This window comes from Rhipicephalus microplus, chromosome 9, assembly GCF_043290135.1.
Source record: "Rhipicephalus microplus isolate Deutch F79 chromosome 9, USDA_Rmic, whole genome shotgun sequence".
NCBI classification, from domain to species: Eukaryota; Metazoa; Arthropoda; class Arachnida; order Ixodida; family Ixodidae; genus Rhipicephalus; species Rhipicephalus microplus.
The window spans coordinates 107,963,135-107,980,070 of NC_134708.1; the positions used below are offsets into that span (position 1 = coordinate 107,963,135).

The window sequence follows — 16,936 nt, forward strand, 5'->3', positions numbered from 1 at the left end:
ACCGCTGTTCTGCGATAATTATCCCATTTGTTGTTTGCGAATACCATGCTGCAGAGTGGCGAAAATCGGCGGTTCTCACACATATTCTAGTTCGTGGGAAGTAAAAAACAGCGCGAAAATATAGACAAGGACAGAGAAAGAGGCGAAAACACGCAGTGTCGTCTCTTTCTCCGTCCTTGTCTAAATTTCTGTGCTGTTTCTTACTTCCCAAGTAAGAACCACCAACTAGCCCAACTTTCCCTACTATTGCAACATATCCTCGTGTGCACAGTCACTATTGTTGCACTGCAGAAAAGCTATCCTGAGTAGAATGGCAGGTGTGCCCTTCTCTTTAGAATTGTTTGGAAAGCTAAAGTTCGTTTCATGGACGGACGAAGCCCACCGACGCACAGAGCAGTACTTCACCATTGCACAGCACTCGGTCGTCATGGGGAAGTTGTGTGTGTGGTGGGTTCGCAGGGCCACGTTTCTTCAGGACCAGAGCCGCGACGGTGATGCGATCTCCAATGACGGAATTCGCTGCGCACATTCAACAACGTCGCCTGCATCGTACACCACCGCGCCGTCGGTTAGACACCGCGCCGCATCGCTTGCTGCATCTACATGCTTGTAGATGCTGGAGAAAGGCACGCTCATTGAAATGGCGAAACACCCGAACTAATTAGTATCGCATGGCTGACACTTCAGATTACGAGCGAGGACATTCACACATAGTTTCACTTTCTGACCAGCAATGCTGTCGATAGCATCGGCGTGCATAAATCGGCCACCTGGGAGGTTTTTTGGTCCTGTCGATTGGGCTGGAACTAAAACCAATTCGTAATTTCAATCGAAAATATTCGTTGTGGGCATTTGTTAACCTTCGTGAGGCTGTTCGTTCGACAAAGTTCTCGCCGGAAGCAGACGATCCGCGCATAGGAGCCGCGGCTGCTGCAACGTGGTTTAATGTCCACATACTGAAGTCACACGCAAGAGGGCACCACATCAAGATCTCGAGGCCAATATGATCGACTACCGACCAGTGCGAGAGAGGCCAGAGCAAAAGAGGAAACGCCGCTTCTTGTGTCAGTCTTAAGAGATTTTTGTGAAACGAAAGATTTAATTTTCTCTTTCAATGTTCATCACACTGATATTGGGCTGAATAACATACTTGTGCAGAAGCACACACACTCTCCTCCATAACTATATGTCTATGAAGACAGATGTTCAAATGAGTACAAGTAAGGCTGCAGAAACATTGCGAATGAGTTGGAACAGCTTCTCTGGTTCTTAAAGATAGTGTGTGTGTGCGTGCGTGTGTATTGAAATGACAGCAAAAAATGAATAAAATTTATCTTTATTTCATCACTATGTTATACCTTTAAATCTCGCTCTTATAAATCGCCCACATGTTTGATAACGCACCATCTTTCTGACCTTTTCATGAAAGAAATGGCACACTAAGAAATATCAAAAAACTCTTGCAAGCATAATACTTTATTTAAACCAGCGCCTTTTCTGGCGCAAAAGGCACAATAACGCTGCATAGCATGTAAAACTCACCGCGACCACTTTGCCTTTTAACGGGAGACGATTGTGGCAATATATTCACAGCCTCTCCCGTACGCGGGCTCCCTTTGTTAAAACCAAGGGTCAAAACTAGTCACGTCACGTCAGCACTGAGCAGGCCTGAAAATATTTTTATACGTGAAATCGGCCGAAGACATATCCACTTGGAGAGCATGGCAAAGAGGCAAAGCTGGTGGTGATGATCAGGTAACATCAGATCTGCTAAAATATGGAGGACCGATTGTGGTAGAAAAACTAGCCACCCTGTTCACGAGGTGTCTCCTGACGGGAAGAGTGCCATAATGTTGGAAGAATGCTAACATCAACCTAATACACAAGAAAGGAGATGACGAGGACTTGAAGAATTACAGGCTGATCAGCTTGCTCTCCACCGTATACAAGCCATTTACAGAGGTAATTGCCAACAGAATAACGATAATATTACAATTCAATCAACCAAAGCAACACGCAGGATTTCGAATAGGCTACTCAACACTCGACCACATTCTTACTATCAATCAGAGAATAGAGAAATGCTCAGAATGCAGCCAACCACTATACATAGCCTTCGCCTTCATAGATTACTATAAGGCATTTGATTCAGTAAAAATATCACCAGTCATGCAGGCACTGTGAAATCAGGGCATCGACGAAGTATATATAAACATCCTGGAATAAATTTACAGGGGATAAACTGCTACTATAGTGCTTCATATACAAAGCAACAGAATATAAATCAAGAAGGGTGTAAGGCGGGGGGATGCAATCTGCCGAATGCTACTTAACGAGTGCTTGCAGGAGGTTTTCAGAGGCCTAGAGTAGGCAGACTTAGGGATAAGAGCTAATTGAGAGTACCTTAGTAACCTGCGCTTCGCCGATGACATAGCATTGCTGAGTAACTGAGGGTACGAATCGCAACTCTTGATTATGGAGTTAGCCAAGGAGAGCAGAAAGGTAGGTCTTAAAAATAAGCGGCAAAAAATGAAAGTAACGTACAACAACCGCGGAAGAGAAAAGCGCTTCGTGATAGGTAATAGTGCACTTGAAGTTGTAAAAGACTGTGTCTACTTAGGACAGGTAATAACCGCGGAGCCGAACCACGAGATTAAAGTAGCCAGAAAAATAAGAATGGGATAGAGCACATTTCGCAAGCACTCTCAAATCATGACTGGTAGATTGCCACAATCCCTCAAGAGGAAGGTATATAACAGCTGCATCTTTCCGGTACTCAGCTACGGCTCAGAAACCTGGACACTTACAAAGAGGGTTCAGCGATAAATGGAAAGAAAAATGGCAGGTGCAACGATACGAGACAAGAAGAGAGCAGAGTGGATCAGGGAACAAACAAGGGTTAAGGATATATCATTGTTCAAATGAAGAAGGGGAAATAGACATGGGCCGGGCATGTAACGCGTAGACAGGATAACCACTGGCCATTTAGGGTAACTAACTATATTCCCGTAGAATGCAAGTGGGTTAGGGGGAGACAGAAAGTTAAATGGGCAGATGAGATTAGAAAGCTTGTGGTTATAAAATGGCAGCACCAAGCACAGGACCGAGTTGACTGGCGGAACATGGGAGAGGTCTTTGTCCTGCAGTGGACGTACTGAGGTTGATTATGATGATGATGATGATCGTGATGATGATGATGATGCCCACTACCCACGCCCTGCTGGTATGCGCATTCCTGATGCATGACGCCATAGCCGCAGCAGATCCACTGTTCCGTGGTAGGAACACGACACTCGCCGCTTTGCTCAAAGGGGTCCTGCAACACTTTTTGAGCAGGGTCACAAAACGCTACCGACCTATAATTGAGTGTTATAGCGCAGCAACTGGCCCAGAAGTCCTAAGAAGTCCTCTAAGTCAGCTCAGAATTGTTTTCTCTTCTCTCGACAAACGAAGAGCTCAAAAATCACCCGTTACAGCCATTGCATTAGCCATTGGCTGATTTGAGCATGGTGCGCTCGGTCGTTACAGGTGCTGCCAGGGGAGGCCATCACCTGTCGACGCAACCCAAGGAGGTTTAAAAAAATGCTGGAGTGGAAGTTCTCGCAATGCTTTGCCAGCAAAGAAGACAGCTCTTGCCCTCCGAATATCTCAGAAACATGCTGTATTTTGGTGGGGCCCAATTAGACATCAAGTGGCTTCAACCTCCAGATATTTTTTTAACCTCCCTGCCAAAACCACACCTGTTCCCACTAAAATTTGTCTAATCAGAGAAAAAATAAATGGGCACATGTTCACAAGGTTCACGTGACATTGTTTTTTTCCACGTACCATCCCTCTCTACTTAGCTTCCAGCGCTTTAGTCGGGACGAAATAAAAAAGAATATTGCCGCGCCTGTAGTACTTGATGGATTAAAACAATTTTGCGGCAGTAAATTGCTGAGGCAATAATACCATTTAGTGGATGATTTCCATGGCTACCTGGAAAAGTGTTGCAGGGTTCATTTAAGATGCGGACGTGGGCAAGGTGCATACTTACACCGTGGGCGCGGGCAGATCGTGTTCACCGATGACCTTCTCAACTAGTAGTTTTCTTCTTCACTGTGTTGCGCAAAACAATGAGTTTCGCGCAACTCAGTTAAGACAAATTATCAGCTCGTCCATTAGTGCTTGCTTCTCAAGTACTTTTCGCCGTGCGAGTTGAGATGGCGCTGCAGTAAGAAGGCGGGAGGGAGGGGGGGGGGGGGTCAGGAGTTCGCGTGGCACCCATTCTGAAATTCGCACGCAGAGGAATATCTTCTTGAAAGCTTCGTTTTCGTGTCGCTGTCTGTGCTTCGAAATTGGCAAAAGGTGTATTGCCCCGCATTGAAAGTGGTCTTCTTCGGAGCATGTGTAAGTTTTCAATGCTCCGCCTGCACTAGAGCGCTAGATAAGCAGCGGCGGGTGATTTCGAGAGCAGACAGAGTCTTGGATCCTATACTAACCATGTGTGCGTGAAGCATTCCCGACGGAAGTGATCCCTGCAACATATCATGCAGTATAGAAGAAAAACATCCTGTTGCACACCAGAAAGAAGTCAACGCTCTCTTCAGATGCCGTGTCTAGAATTTTCCCAGGCTGCCCAATATATCTAACTGTGCAGCAAAAGCCCAGAAAGCCTTCCCGAAAACGGAAGCTTCTTTGTATCATGCATTATAGTACATAGTTTCATGTTATACAGTTTGTATCTTGCCACATAGCATTATGGCAGAAGAAACCAAAGAACTGTTTAATGCATAGTTAATTTGCTCAGCCACAAATTAGATGACGTGGTCCCAAGAAAATACACACAGGGAATGCGCATACTAACAGCTGATACATTTTTGTGCGACATACATCTTTATTTCTGGTACGAAAAAACCAAAAAAATGACGATAAGCAGAAAGCACATGTTATACATCAGATAACACGTAATCACCCACAAAAACATTTGTGAAGCTGTTATGCCTAAGCTGTCGTAACCACCTTCTAAAACTGTATTTTTGACATACAATGATCGATATTGAGCTAATAAACCTTCGTTTGAATGAATAAAAAGAGCCTCCATAATTTCTTCTTCCAATGCTTTTGTGCCCGAAAAAAAAGGTGGCTTGCATTTGTGTGCAGCGCAGCGCGTGGCCTAGCAGTGCGTATATGCCACGCATTCGTATCAACTAGCTCCATGGCAGTTTTACTTACTAACGTGCCAGAGCTCACCGCCTTAATCTTCGCCTTGTGGAAAGCCCCCACGATCGCTGCTAGCCACCACATGAAAAGCAAGACAAAGGAAGTCGGAGAATAAAACGGACACCTAGCGCTTCCTGTGCGGCCGAACTGAAACACTCAACGATACGAATATGAAAAATCCAAAGGCAGACACACGCGCTGAAATCAAGTGTTTAGACCTCGCATGGATCTACGGACGAATCTTCGTTGTCATACGCCTTCCATCGCTTCGGGGTCTCCTCGAAGCAGCCGCTGCCTATCTATTTCCCTTGCATTATCTCGACACGCGTACTTGTAACCTTCGCCCCACGGCCGTCGCTTCGCTGACATTTGCTGTTGGGCTAACTGTTGCCTCGTCAATTTTCAGTGGACTTGTGGCGAGATGTGGGATCTGTCCAATTACTGCGGCACATCCCTATTTATAGTTTATAATATGCCACACAAATCAGGCATAGCTTGAACAGCCTCACTGTTCAAAATCACAGTTTCACTACAAGGAGAAGCAAATGATGCGACAGCAATAAATTGGAATAATATACCAAGCAAGGCTGCTAACTCAGATCTTGAGAGATTACAAAGAACAAGCGAATGCGGCCGCCCCAAGGGTCAAAGTGGTGTTCGTGCTGTCCTATCCTCTCAACAGGAAGTACGGCACGTATAGCAGACTTCTCCAAATATCTGGCATATTGGCGCGTGCGCCAGCTCTCGCGAAGGCACCTTACGAGCAATGTTCGCAGTTTTTGCTCGAGTGACGAAGCAATACACAGGCCCCGAATTTCTAGTACACTGTAGCGACACCCTTTCATGCTCTTTTGCCAGAAAAAAATACTTGTGGTACGTTTTCTCTCTACTTGAGAAGCCATCGACAGCAGGCCATCGACAGGCGTTCTCTGGGCAGGCCATGCACGCGTGGCGACGTCATCCCATGTGCCATTCGTGCCACGGAGATGGCCAGCTTGTTTAAATTTTTAGCCACATAATCAGTAACGATAAGGCGTCTTAAAAGCGACTGCATTTCTTAGTCGGGCTATGTCAGTCATCTGGCGGCGGCGTCCGCGATGGCGGCCGCGAGCCGGCAGGTGTTATCTCTCTGCTCTCTCTTTCTCTCCCATTGAAAATGCTGCGGGAGCACGTGCTTATCCTCGCCCCGAGCCACCGGAGCATGTGGCGAGAGATAGTATAGGAGAGTGTAGGTGCAGTGCTTCGCCGATCCTCCTCTCACCGTTCACTCTCTCTCCTACCTGCGCCCCACTTTCACATCGACTCGCGCCTCGCTCTCGACTGTTCGCTGGCTGGGCGCCTCTCGAGGCGATGGCAGAAGTCGGTGAAGGTGAATGTCTGACAGCAACGGTGCCCTCTCTCGGCGCAAGAAATGCTTTCGCATTTCCTCACCCGGCCGCCTGGACACCACCGCGCGCGCCCGATCCAGAAGACCGTGTCCTCATGATTCTCGTGAGGAAGGTGAAGGCATTTTGTTACTTGGGCGTAGAGAACCCTATTGGAAAAATCGCCATGGTGGATACTGGAAAACATGGTGGGCGTAGTGGAAATAGTAGTGGGCATGGTGTAAATTATGATGGATATGGTGGGACGTAGTGGAAATTATGGTGGATATGCCGGGACATACTGGGTGGTATGGTGTACAGAAGATGGGTAAAGTGTAAATGATGGTGGAAAGTAAAGGCTTGATAGTGGGCAATCATGGGACACTCTGCCCATCATTGCGATAATGCTAGGAAGCCCTAAGCATATGGTGGGTGGTGCTTATTATGGTGGGCTACATGATGTACCAAGCTGAGAAACTCTTCCCACCATTGCGATAATACTGGGAAGCACTAAGGAGATGATGGGTGCTGCTTGTTATGGTGCGCCACATGGTGTACCAAGCTGAGAAGCTCTGCCCACCATTGTGATAATGCTGGGAAGCAGTAAGCGGATGATGGATGGTCTTATAATGGCGGCCAATTTATATAGTGTACCAAGCTGGGATCAGTACGCTACGTGTTCTACTACCATGATTTCCACCAAAGGTTAGGCCTACCGACCGAGCCTGTACAATTGTGTTATGCGTGCTTCTGGGTTTCAGAATACACAATTTCGACGATTAAGAATGACAATACAGTGCAGCCACGACATCAATTAACCTAAATGAAGCATTTTTCATTGTGTATGCTTTCCGCTCAAGAAGCAAGAAACATCGATGCGACGCGATTCAAGCACTCCCAGAGAACGTACGTTTCTTCTCACCGGCACTTCTCTAGCTTTTATGCGAGAACTCAGACGTGGCAATTCGTATGCTTGGGTAACCAATATGATAGCGTAATGTTTCTGGCACACTGAATTCGTTTTGGCCAAGCCGCTATGTAGTTGTTGCTATAGCGAAAGAGCTACAGCATTGCGCTGGCACGACCGCCCTCTACATTGCGCGAAAAACATCCCAATACTCAATCAAATAAATTAGGCGGGCATATCTATGGAATGAGCCTAGAAGCGTCATAAAGCTTAAGCAGATGTCACCCTTTAGAACGAGCTCGAAATGGATATTAAACTTGGCAGACCCCGCCGGTAAACTGTTGCTGCTCCCCAGTCTACTTGGTTTTTTTCTTGCAGTTGTGAATTGTAAAAAAAATAGAGTTAGTGCCATTAACGCAGTGGCAATCGTTACAGGCAGCAGTTGCTCGTGTTTAATAAATGTGTAATTTTTAGTAGCAAGTGCAGATCTCGTCTAAGTCGTGTACACGACAAACATAACTGAAATTGAAGCATGAGTTTTTATGTCAACAAACTATTTAACACAAAACCAACCTCATGTTGGCATGGCGCAGTGGTTAGTGTCTCCGAATGAGAATCCGCCGGTTGCCGTTCGATACTCCGTGGCACTTTTTTTTACGGGACAGGTGTTTTTTACACCGCTTTTTATACAATTCTTTTTTTATTTTTTGTGGAAGCTCGTCACGGTGATTCTGACGCCATTTCGCGCTCAAGCGTTCCCGGCACTGCAGCACCCACCATTTCCCACCATGCCGCATGGTGGACGTTTCCCACCATTCACCCACTACATTATTCCACTATAATTGTGGCTGGTGGTTTACACCATGCCCACCATTCGTTTTTTTTTCGATAAGGAATATACGATGTGCCGGGCGACTTTCTCGATTTATACTTGATAAAGAACATGGCGATGATTGAAGAAACCCAGGGAGAGTGCCCGTGTAATCACTATCGTATTAACTTTACTACGGGAGTTTTACGTCCCAAAACCACAATACGAATATGATGGACGCCGTAGGGTAGGACTCCAGATATTTTTACAATCTGTCGTTCTCTACATGCATTGAAATCGCACAGTACACAGGCCTTCTAGCATGTCACCTCCATCGAAGTGTGACCGCGGCGGCCAGGATCAATCACAATCGCCGTGAAAAAGTAAAAAATCAGGTCTGGCATCCGCCCTCCTATAAACAATCGTCTTTTGTGAATTGAGCATGCCACTTCGAGTCAGAATAGGAGCTGTAGAATACGAATGTTAGCTCTTTTTATTTTTACTACACTGATACAACATGTTTATCCGGCGCACGTCACTGGCGCTCAAAACGCGCTTCTTGTGAACTGGTTTAAGGCGGCTGCCATCCTTTGCCAGCATAGTGACCAAGCCTGGCTCTCGGGCAAATGTCTCCGAGCCATACAGCATGATCGAGTTCATGTCGAAGGGTGTCAGCAACTTGTTCTTCGAAGGTGCAAGCTTCATGAACTGGTCGGCGTTTTCTGCGAGAAATAAATCGAGCATGCATGTCAAAGCAAGGCCCATATAAGGGAATAACATGAAACGTCCATACGCGGATCAGTGTTGGAGCTCTACACAGCTTCGGTTACAGGTCATTTTCAAATTTCGACATAACGTCATAAGAGACAGCTATAATTTACCGTTAGCGTGATAGGGGGGGGGGGGAGTTAAAGGTTAGCGTGCAGGAAACGTTCGTTGCAGACAGCGTCTTATATAGTTTACCGAGACACCGTTTACGTGGTTTACGTTTCCTAGCTGAGATGGTGGCGTGACCTTTTGGATGGTAATAAGTTAAAGAACAGAAAAAAAAGGAAAAAAAGAGCGAGAATGTCTGCCTGTGTCACCGAGCGAAGCTATGTTACAAGTTTATTTTAGTAATAAAAATGATAAATAAATATAAACCACGCACTAAACGCAAGAGCATTTATGTTCGCGATGCTTACATCGATCTTCCAGTTAGGCTTAGAGACGTTTGAAATGAGAAGCTATCTCAAAAATTATCCGTAATACTCGGTCATCGAATCTAACCGAAAGCAGACGAAGCCATTTTAAGCAGTCATTTCCTGCGAACCAAGTGAATCAACGACTATGCCAAAATAATTTCGAAGCGGAAGTCTGAAAGCACCGCCATGTTTACGCACACTACACGTACACCACGCTAACATGGTAGTGTTAAATCTGCAAAATAGCATTCTTACGGTGACTGGTACGGGTCACCTTCCTGCACCTGCGCCCTGCGATTCAGTAAACTTTAACTGCCTATTATCGCTCTTAGTTGGCGCTTATGTTCTCGTTGGGGAAAGATGCGCAAAGAAAGACTTCAGTCTCTCCACATTTTGCACCACACGAAGTTGTCGACACTGAGGCCGAATATGATGGATCAATTCAGAATACGGGCTCTTTACATGCGTATGTTCCTACAAGATGATACTCGCACAAATATGGCTGTTTCTGCGCGACGAAAAACCGAGGGAAGGCTTTTTTTTTCGCACAAAAGCAGTCATGCTTTTGTGACTTGTACAGGAACATGAACTGACTATTTAAAAAAGAGTGCTTCGTGCACAAATGATCTGGCGGTGTTTTTGCCATTCACTACACCTTGCTCTGATATCATTCATAGTCTTAGTGAGTTGGTGGAATCGTCGAAAATGAAAAAAACTATAAAGAAGTTAGCCGAAGCCAAGAAGCAGAGTGGGCGGAGCACACAATGTGCCAGCATGCCATCAGTTTGGCGATATCAAAAAATGACCAGGTGTTTGTTAGAACCGAGTTTAAGCTATGAGGTCAAGGGTTCAAAAAAAATTCTCGAGCAATAATAACGAGAGATAATTACACTACAATATAGAGCACATCTTTTTAGGTACATTAGGCGCATTATAAAGCAAGTTTCATGTTTTCCTAATTTTTCATAATTAAAAACTTCGTAGAATGTGGGCCGTCTGCCAACACTTCTAATAAAGTTTCACTCATTAAAAATGGTTTTTATAGGAACATAGAAATGTTTAGGCCCATGAAATGTACCGATATTAGTTCTAACGAATATTTAAAACTTCGTGAATCAATAACCAAAAACTATGCACTCGCACCTGAAGGCATCATAGTATAACAGGCTTCTATATCAAATTTTGAGGCACGATTTTGATTATTGGAATTCCTGGCACTCCTACTCATGTCATTAGGAAGTGTGTAATGTTTTATTGAAAAATATTTACTAGCAAAACATCTGTGACTGTTCGCGTACGCAAAAGTTGCGGAAATATGGCTTGAGAAAAAATCAGCAAAATAGATTTCAAACAGGCGCAGCGCTTACAAAAGATCATCAAGGGCCCTGAAATTGTGAATGTTTGCAGCCAGTTTCATCTCAGACCTTATGCTACTGCGAATTATGGTCGAGCGGCAAGCCTATATTTTTTTAGCTTAATTCACAACAAAATCCAAGACGGGGCACTTTTAAACTGCGGTGTGGATCTATTGTGCTGCAAGTTTGTGCAAGGTAGAGGCCAAACTCAATCCAAATGGTCTTGAAGTATTAAATGTGCTTCTTCTGTCATTATTTAAATGACACACGGCGTCAACAAAAGCAAATTTGAAGGTTTACAGGCTCACGTACGTGTGCGTAAGCGTCAACAACACATGTACCACGTTAAGCGTTAACCTATAGTGAAGTTTGTGACTTTTATGATGAAACATCATAAGCTGAAAATGCTTTTAAAGCAATTTTATGTGTTATCACTTAATATTTTCGCTAAGTAACGCACAAAATGCTACATATCAAGTTGATCTTATGGTTTAAAGCTGGCTCTGTTGTGATTTCGTAGATGTTGGGTGATCTAACATGTTTGCCTATAACTTTTCAAAACAACAACGTAACCAGAAGCTTACTGCAGCAAAATGTTGGGCAATAAACACAGTTAATTCCTTGTCGTGTGCTAGAAGTTACGGCTTAACTGCGTATTTCCGGGATTTCCTTCTCATCGAACAAACTTTGCTTCTCCTCGCAAGGTGCAGCTACAACTGGTTTGGGTTTTAGCTTTCAGACCAAACTTCAACTACCACGGTGGTTTCTGTTTCTCCAGATCCCCGGTGACCTCTAAAGTTGCCTAGTTGCGTCCTTGTTTCCCTGGAAAGCCTTGAATGTAGTCGAGTTCACAAGGGCCTTTCTTTGCTCGTGTGTTTTCTTCGCACAAATTGGTCCTGGACCCCTTGTTCACGTTTTTCTGACAGGAAATCGATCCGTCTTGACGGCATATCTTTGCTTGGATTACGTCGAAAGTTCACAAAGGCCGAAAGATTTCGATAATGATTACGGTCATAACAACCCCTGAACCATTCAGAGGTAAAATTTTGTTTCTGGCATTGCAGTTAGGTGCGAGCCTTAGACAAACACGTAGCCATGAGAACTTTACGAAACAGCACCGTAATATCATAATTATGTGCGTTTGTGGATCCAAAAAGCCGTCGCTCCTTTCGTTCTTCCCTTCACCGATTCGTCCCTCCTCCAGGCCGACTGCAACTCCCCGCCATGCGAGGAGAAAGAGGGTAGAGTGGGCGTGCCTCAGAGTACGTAAACAGGCTCTTTTTGTAACTTTCTCAAACGTGAATGGTGACGTCAAGGCCAACGATGTGGACACATAGAGACCCTTATGGAACAAGGGATGGCTTCTTGCACATTGGGGCGTGCTCGCGGTTCGTGGCGCTGCCACGTCAGGGATCGTTGATAATGACGGTATTCCGAAAGTCATGCTCACGTTTACATAGACTGTTAAAAAATATATCTGAGGTGGTTTAGGGGCCCTTTAACTATAACATTTACTGCAGCTTGTCTTCCTTTTGAACGGGAATAGCAAAAAATGTGCTACACCCCCCCCCCCCCCGATCTTCATCTGTATCACAGTTCATACCTGGTTGCGCGTTTTCTGTGAACACGTCGATGTACTCGTCCCTGTCAGACCGTGAATGCTCGTGGTCAAAGCCTGCTACGTGCAACAGCTCGTGTGCAATGACACCCTGGGAGAGGCAGTAGCTGCCCAGGGACAAATTCTGGGCGCCGCCCACGCGTCCGACGAACGAACTGCACCTGGGTTGTTGTGGGGAAAAAAGGTATATTATTACCGCATTCTACACGTCTTCAAAATGAAGAAGGGTTATTCTACGCCTCTGCCAGGAAAACTCTCCGAATAACCAACTTGCCTACCTCAGCATACTCAAAGGGTTGCCTAAGCTTTACCATGCCCGTGCATGCACACGTATGTGCGCTTTGGCGTTACGTAAATGATCTTCATTCAGGCCATTGGGAAAGTAGCTTAATAATATTAATAATAATAATAATAATAATAATAATAATAATAATAATAATAATAATAATAATAATAATAATAATAATAATAATAATAATAATAATACATATATACCTGACACTGATTCTACTCATGTTTTTTAGAAACAACATTGGTAGTAGGGCCCAGGACACCTTACACTGCGACTGGCGCATCACGTTAAACGTATATTTCTACATTAGGAAGTTTGGTAAAACATAACCAGTACATTGCAGTGCATGTGGGAAATGCTACTGCCACAAAGGCGTAAGCTGCCATCAGTGCCATGCATAGTTTTGCAGCACGAAGCTACAAGAAAGTCTGAACGGATTTGTCAAAAAGAGCACATCTCAGTTGACCAGATAAGTGTCCTGGTTTGGCATTGAAACACGGCAATAACACCTTTTCGCACGGCCCTTGTATCACGAGGACCATTTATTCGTTAGCTCGCTCGGAACATAATACACAATGTGGGATTTTTATACTGCGGGAAATGGAGGAAGGATTACGTAGAGCGTTGGTAGGGTGCTGTTATGACAAAGTGAGGGATCCCGTAAGGTGTTGATACCGGGAATTTGTTCCGCAATAACATTATTAAAACATATATGTGTTTGAGCTCTTCATGTACACCAGCAGCGTTTACTGATCATAGGTCAGTGAACTCACTCATGAGTCAACTCACTAGGACTCACTCAGACTCGGATTGAGCTGTGAGTCGGAGTCCGAGTGAGTTCTACAGAGGAAAATTTTGATGACTCTGAGTCTGAGTGAGTCCAAAGCGCAGTATATAGCTCCTGAGTAAGTCTGGGTGATTTTCACTCCCTTTGGCCAAGTTATTGTCCTATCTGTACATTCCTCAACATTACTATCAGCCTCACCTGGGTTCACGACTACTCCCACAAGCAGCGTTCATCATACACCATTTCAATATTTGTTGATCAGAGTCGCGAAAGTGTAGAGGTGTCTTGATGTGCTCCTCGCCAACTATCCCGGGGAAGTTCTTGATAAAAATATCATGTTGTGGTCTCTTCCAATAAAAATAATCTTAACTATAACTCACTCGTATCTCAAGAAACTATAGTGACAAGCTCAAGAAGAGCACCGATTATGTGAGATATTGGTGTTGAAAAGCATGGACACTCGGTTAGAAAGAGCTAATTCAAGACTAATGGACTCATGAGTCGACTCGCTCGGAGCCACTCACGCTGAGACCAAAGTCATGAGTCTGAGTCTGAGTTAGTTCGAGTGAGTAACGTTTTTTGTGACTTCAAGTCCAAGTGAGTTCGGTTCAAGAAAATGTTTACGGGTGTGAGTCCAAGTGAGTTCAAAGCGCACAATATGTTTAATGAGCGAGCCTGAGTGAGCTCCACAAGTTTCGCCATCCTCTGCTGTAGATTCGTAATTCTATAGACCAAAATGTAGCACGCGAAACGTGGTGTCGTCACGTAAACATGCTGAAAAGCAGCTCACCCGTTTGCGCGAATGATGGACACGTAGTTCCTTTGCCTTTCGCGCACCACAAAACGCAAACAGGTTTGAGACTCGATGAGGGCCATCGCCTTCAGAATCTTCTTCATGGTGCTATCTGTAGCATAAAGGAAGATAGAGCAATGCAATTGAGATTATAATTGGGTTCACGCAACTCCCACTCCCATACCGCCCAAACGGGCTCAATTAGGATCAAAGCATTACCTCGCACAATCCACTAGGCACCTTATTTATCAAAAATGATCACTACAATACGGATGTGGCAACATACTGTGCGCATGAATCGACGCAGTCTTCATCTCGTCGTTATCTAGACTGGCGTGACACGCCTGCACGCTGCACGACGCCGCCGATGACCGTCAGCGCCATCGCTGTGACACGAAAGAAAAACGCCAATGGCAGTGGCTACTCAACCAAGCCACCAAGGTTAGTAGAGAATTATTTCTCCGCTACCTAACATGACCGTAGTGTCAGAAGGGTTTCCCGACGCTGCTGCTATAGTTGCATAAACAGTTGTTACATTTTAACACGAAAGTGTTTCATGTCGGGGTCCACCACGGCTCCACTCACGTATACCCGTCATGTATATGACGTTGCAAAACGTATACTATCTTTTAATAATAGCGAAACTTGGGCTAGTTGGTGGTTAATACTTGGGAAGTAAGAACAGCGCAAAAATATAGACAAGGACAGAGGAAGAAACGACACCGCAGTGACGGTGTCGTCAGCGCGGTGTCGTCTCTTCCTCTGTTCTTGTCTATATTTTTGCGCTGTTTTTACTTCCCAAGTATACTACCTTACAGTCAAGAACTGTAAGAAAAAGCATGAAAAAGCATGAACGAAAGGTTCTGTCACGGTGCGTCGCACCAGTAACCTCAGGATCGGCAGCGCAGAGCGCTAGCCACTAAGTCATGAAACGTGCGTTTTCAAGAATTCTAACGGCAAGCTATCTACTTGTGTGCACAGTTTACCGTTTGGTGGTCCTCAGAGCTTCGCAACTTCAGCTCGTTTTCGTCATCACTTGCGAGATGGCGCAAAGAGCTCGCGTTGGGTAAAATATGCTCCCTCCGGTATGGTGGCTAGAATTGGGAGGTGACGCCAGCGCCAGCATATTCGCCGAGCGCGCGCGATCCTCGTTTTCAAGCGCCGCCGCGACGGCCACCACGGCGCTCCTGTCGGCATAGTGATGCGGGCGAAGCGCGCGCTCCGCGCTCTCTCGTCGACTCGCCGCTGGGTTCGCTGGTTCGCCTCTGGAAGCGTGTCTGGGTGTGTGCAGTTTTCCGCGTTGATGTCTCGCTTATGGCAAAATGTATTTAGTTGCTGACATGACAGTGTGAGTGCCGACCTTAGGATGAACTCCAGCACTACGAAAGCGAGGCAACGCCACTGCTTTGCTCCTGGCTGCACGAGCGGCTATGTGTCATCGAGGGAGCAAGGTCAGCGTGCTTCTCTTTTCTCTGTTCCCAAAGACCCTGCCCTCTTCGAAGCCTGGCAACGAGCCGTACCCCGTGCCGACAAGTCGTTGGACGTGAAGTCGGCGCTATGTGAGCTTCATTTCGACGAGCAGTTTATTGAGCGTTTTTACACGCATGTGATAAACGGCGAAACTGTTCAGATTCCCCGAGGGAAACCGGTGCTGAAATCTGACGCGGTGCCAACCATATTCCCAAATGTTCCCGCGTATCTTTCAAAGAAAGTGCCGAAGAAAAGGACGTCAAGAACATCCACTTGCGGCCTACCATCGAAAATTCGGCGTCAGGAACCAAGCACGTCTGCTTGCGAGGAGACAGCTGGCTCGTACAGCACAGAAAGCGACAGTAACCAAATACCTGTTCCGAATGTGCCCGCAATTCCCGACGTCCGCAAGTGTGGTCTTCCCAGCGCTTACTGGGCTCGACATCTAATTGCTGGAGCCGACAACGCCACGGTGTTTACAGTTTGCGCACTAGATGGTGACAAGTTGACTATTGACAAGTATGTGCTAATGACATCAGATGAAAACAAACTTCAAGCGACAGCTTTTGTGCAAGCCACAAAAATAAAGACCCTTGACATTACCGACATCGAAATGGCAGAAGAGTTGCTTCGCGACGTCGACTCCATGATACCATGCAGAGGGTTTGGTAAAACTGGTGAATTTGGAGTGAATTTAAAGTACAAGGAGAAGACTTTTGATGGCAGAACCTTCAGCCCATCTTGCCGTGGGGTTGCTCCAACGCCAGAAAAAGCCTGCCCACAATGCAAGCACCTCAGAAGACTACTCCTGAATCGTGAGTCCTACAGGCGAAGAAAAGGCAAAAATGTGGCCCAGTCCCAAAAGCTTTCATACAGGCTTAAGCTGCGAACAGCGCAAGCGAAAAGGAGTCGCCTGAGTGTCCTGCAGGCTAAATCACTCATCAAACAAATGAAAGAAAAGAATGCACGGAATGATTCTACAGCATTTGAAGAAGCGGTGAAGGCCCTACCCATTAAGCAGCAGCAACAAGTCAAGGCGTGCTTTGCTGCGGCTAAAAGAAAATCCACGAAAGGGATGAAGTATGAAAGTGAATGGGCTCTAGAGTGCCTTATTATGTCCATGAAAAGCCCACGCCTCTATGAGCATATACGC

General features: G+C 45.6%; 1 protein-coding gene across 1 annotated transcript in view; it reads right to left on the minus strand.

The window, feature by feature from the left end:
• Positions 1-8,759: 8,759 nt before the first annotated feature.
• Positions 8,760-16,936, minus strand: part of LOC119165539 (astacin-like metalloprotease toxin 5) — a 44,990-nt gene continuing 36,813 nt past the window's right edge. The window contains exons 4-6 of the mRNA XM_037417687.2: positions 14,311-14,425; positions 12,427-12,602; positions 8,760-9,006 (exon numbers count right to left, since the gene is read on the minus strand). Coding sequence (XP_037273584.2) covers positions 8,768-9,006; positions 12,427-12,602; positions 14,311-14,425 — 530 coding nt within the window. The 3' untranslated portion in view covers positions 8,760-8,767. The remainder of the gene's footprint in view (positions 9,007-12,426; positions 12,603-14,310; positions 14,426-16,936) is intronic.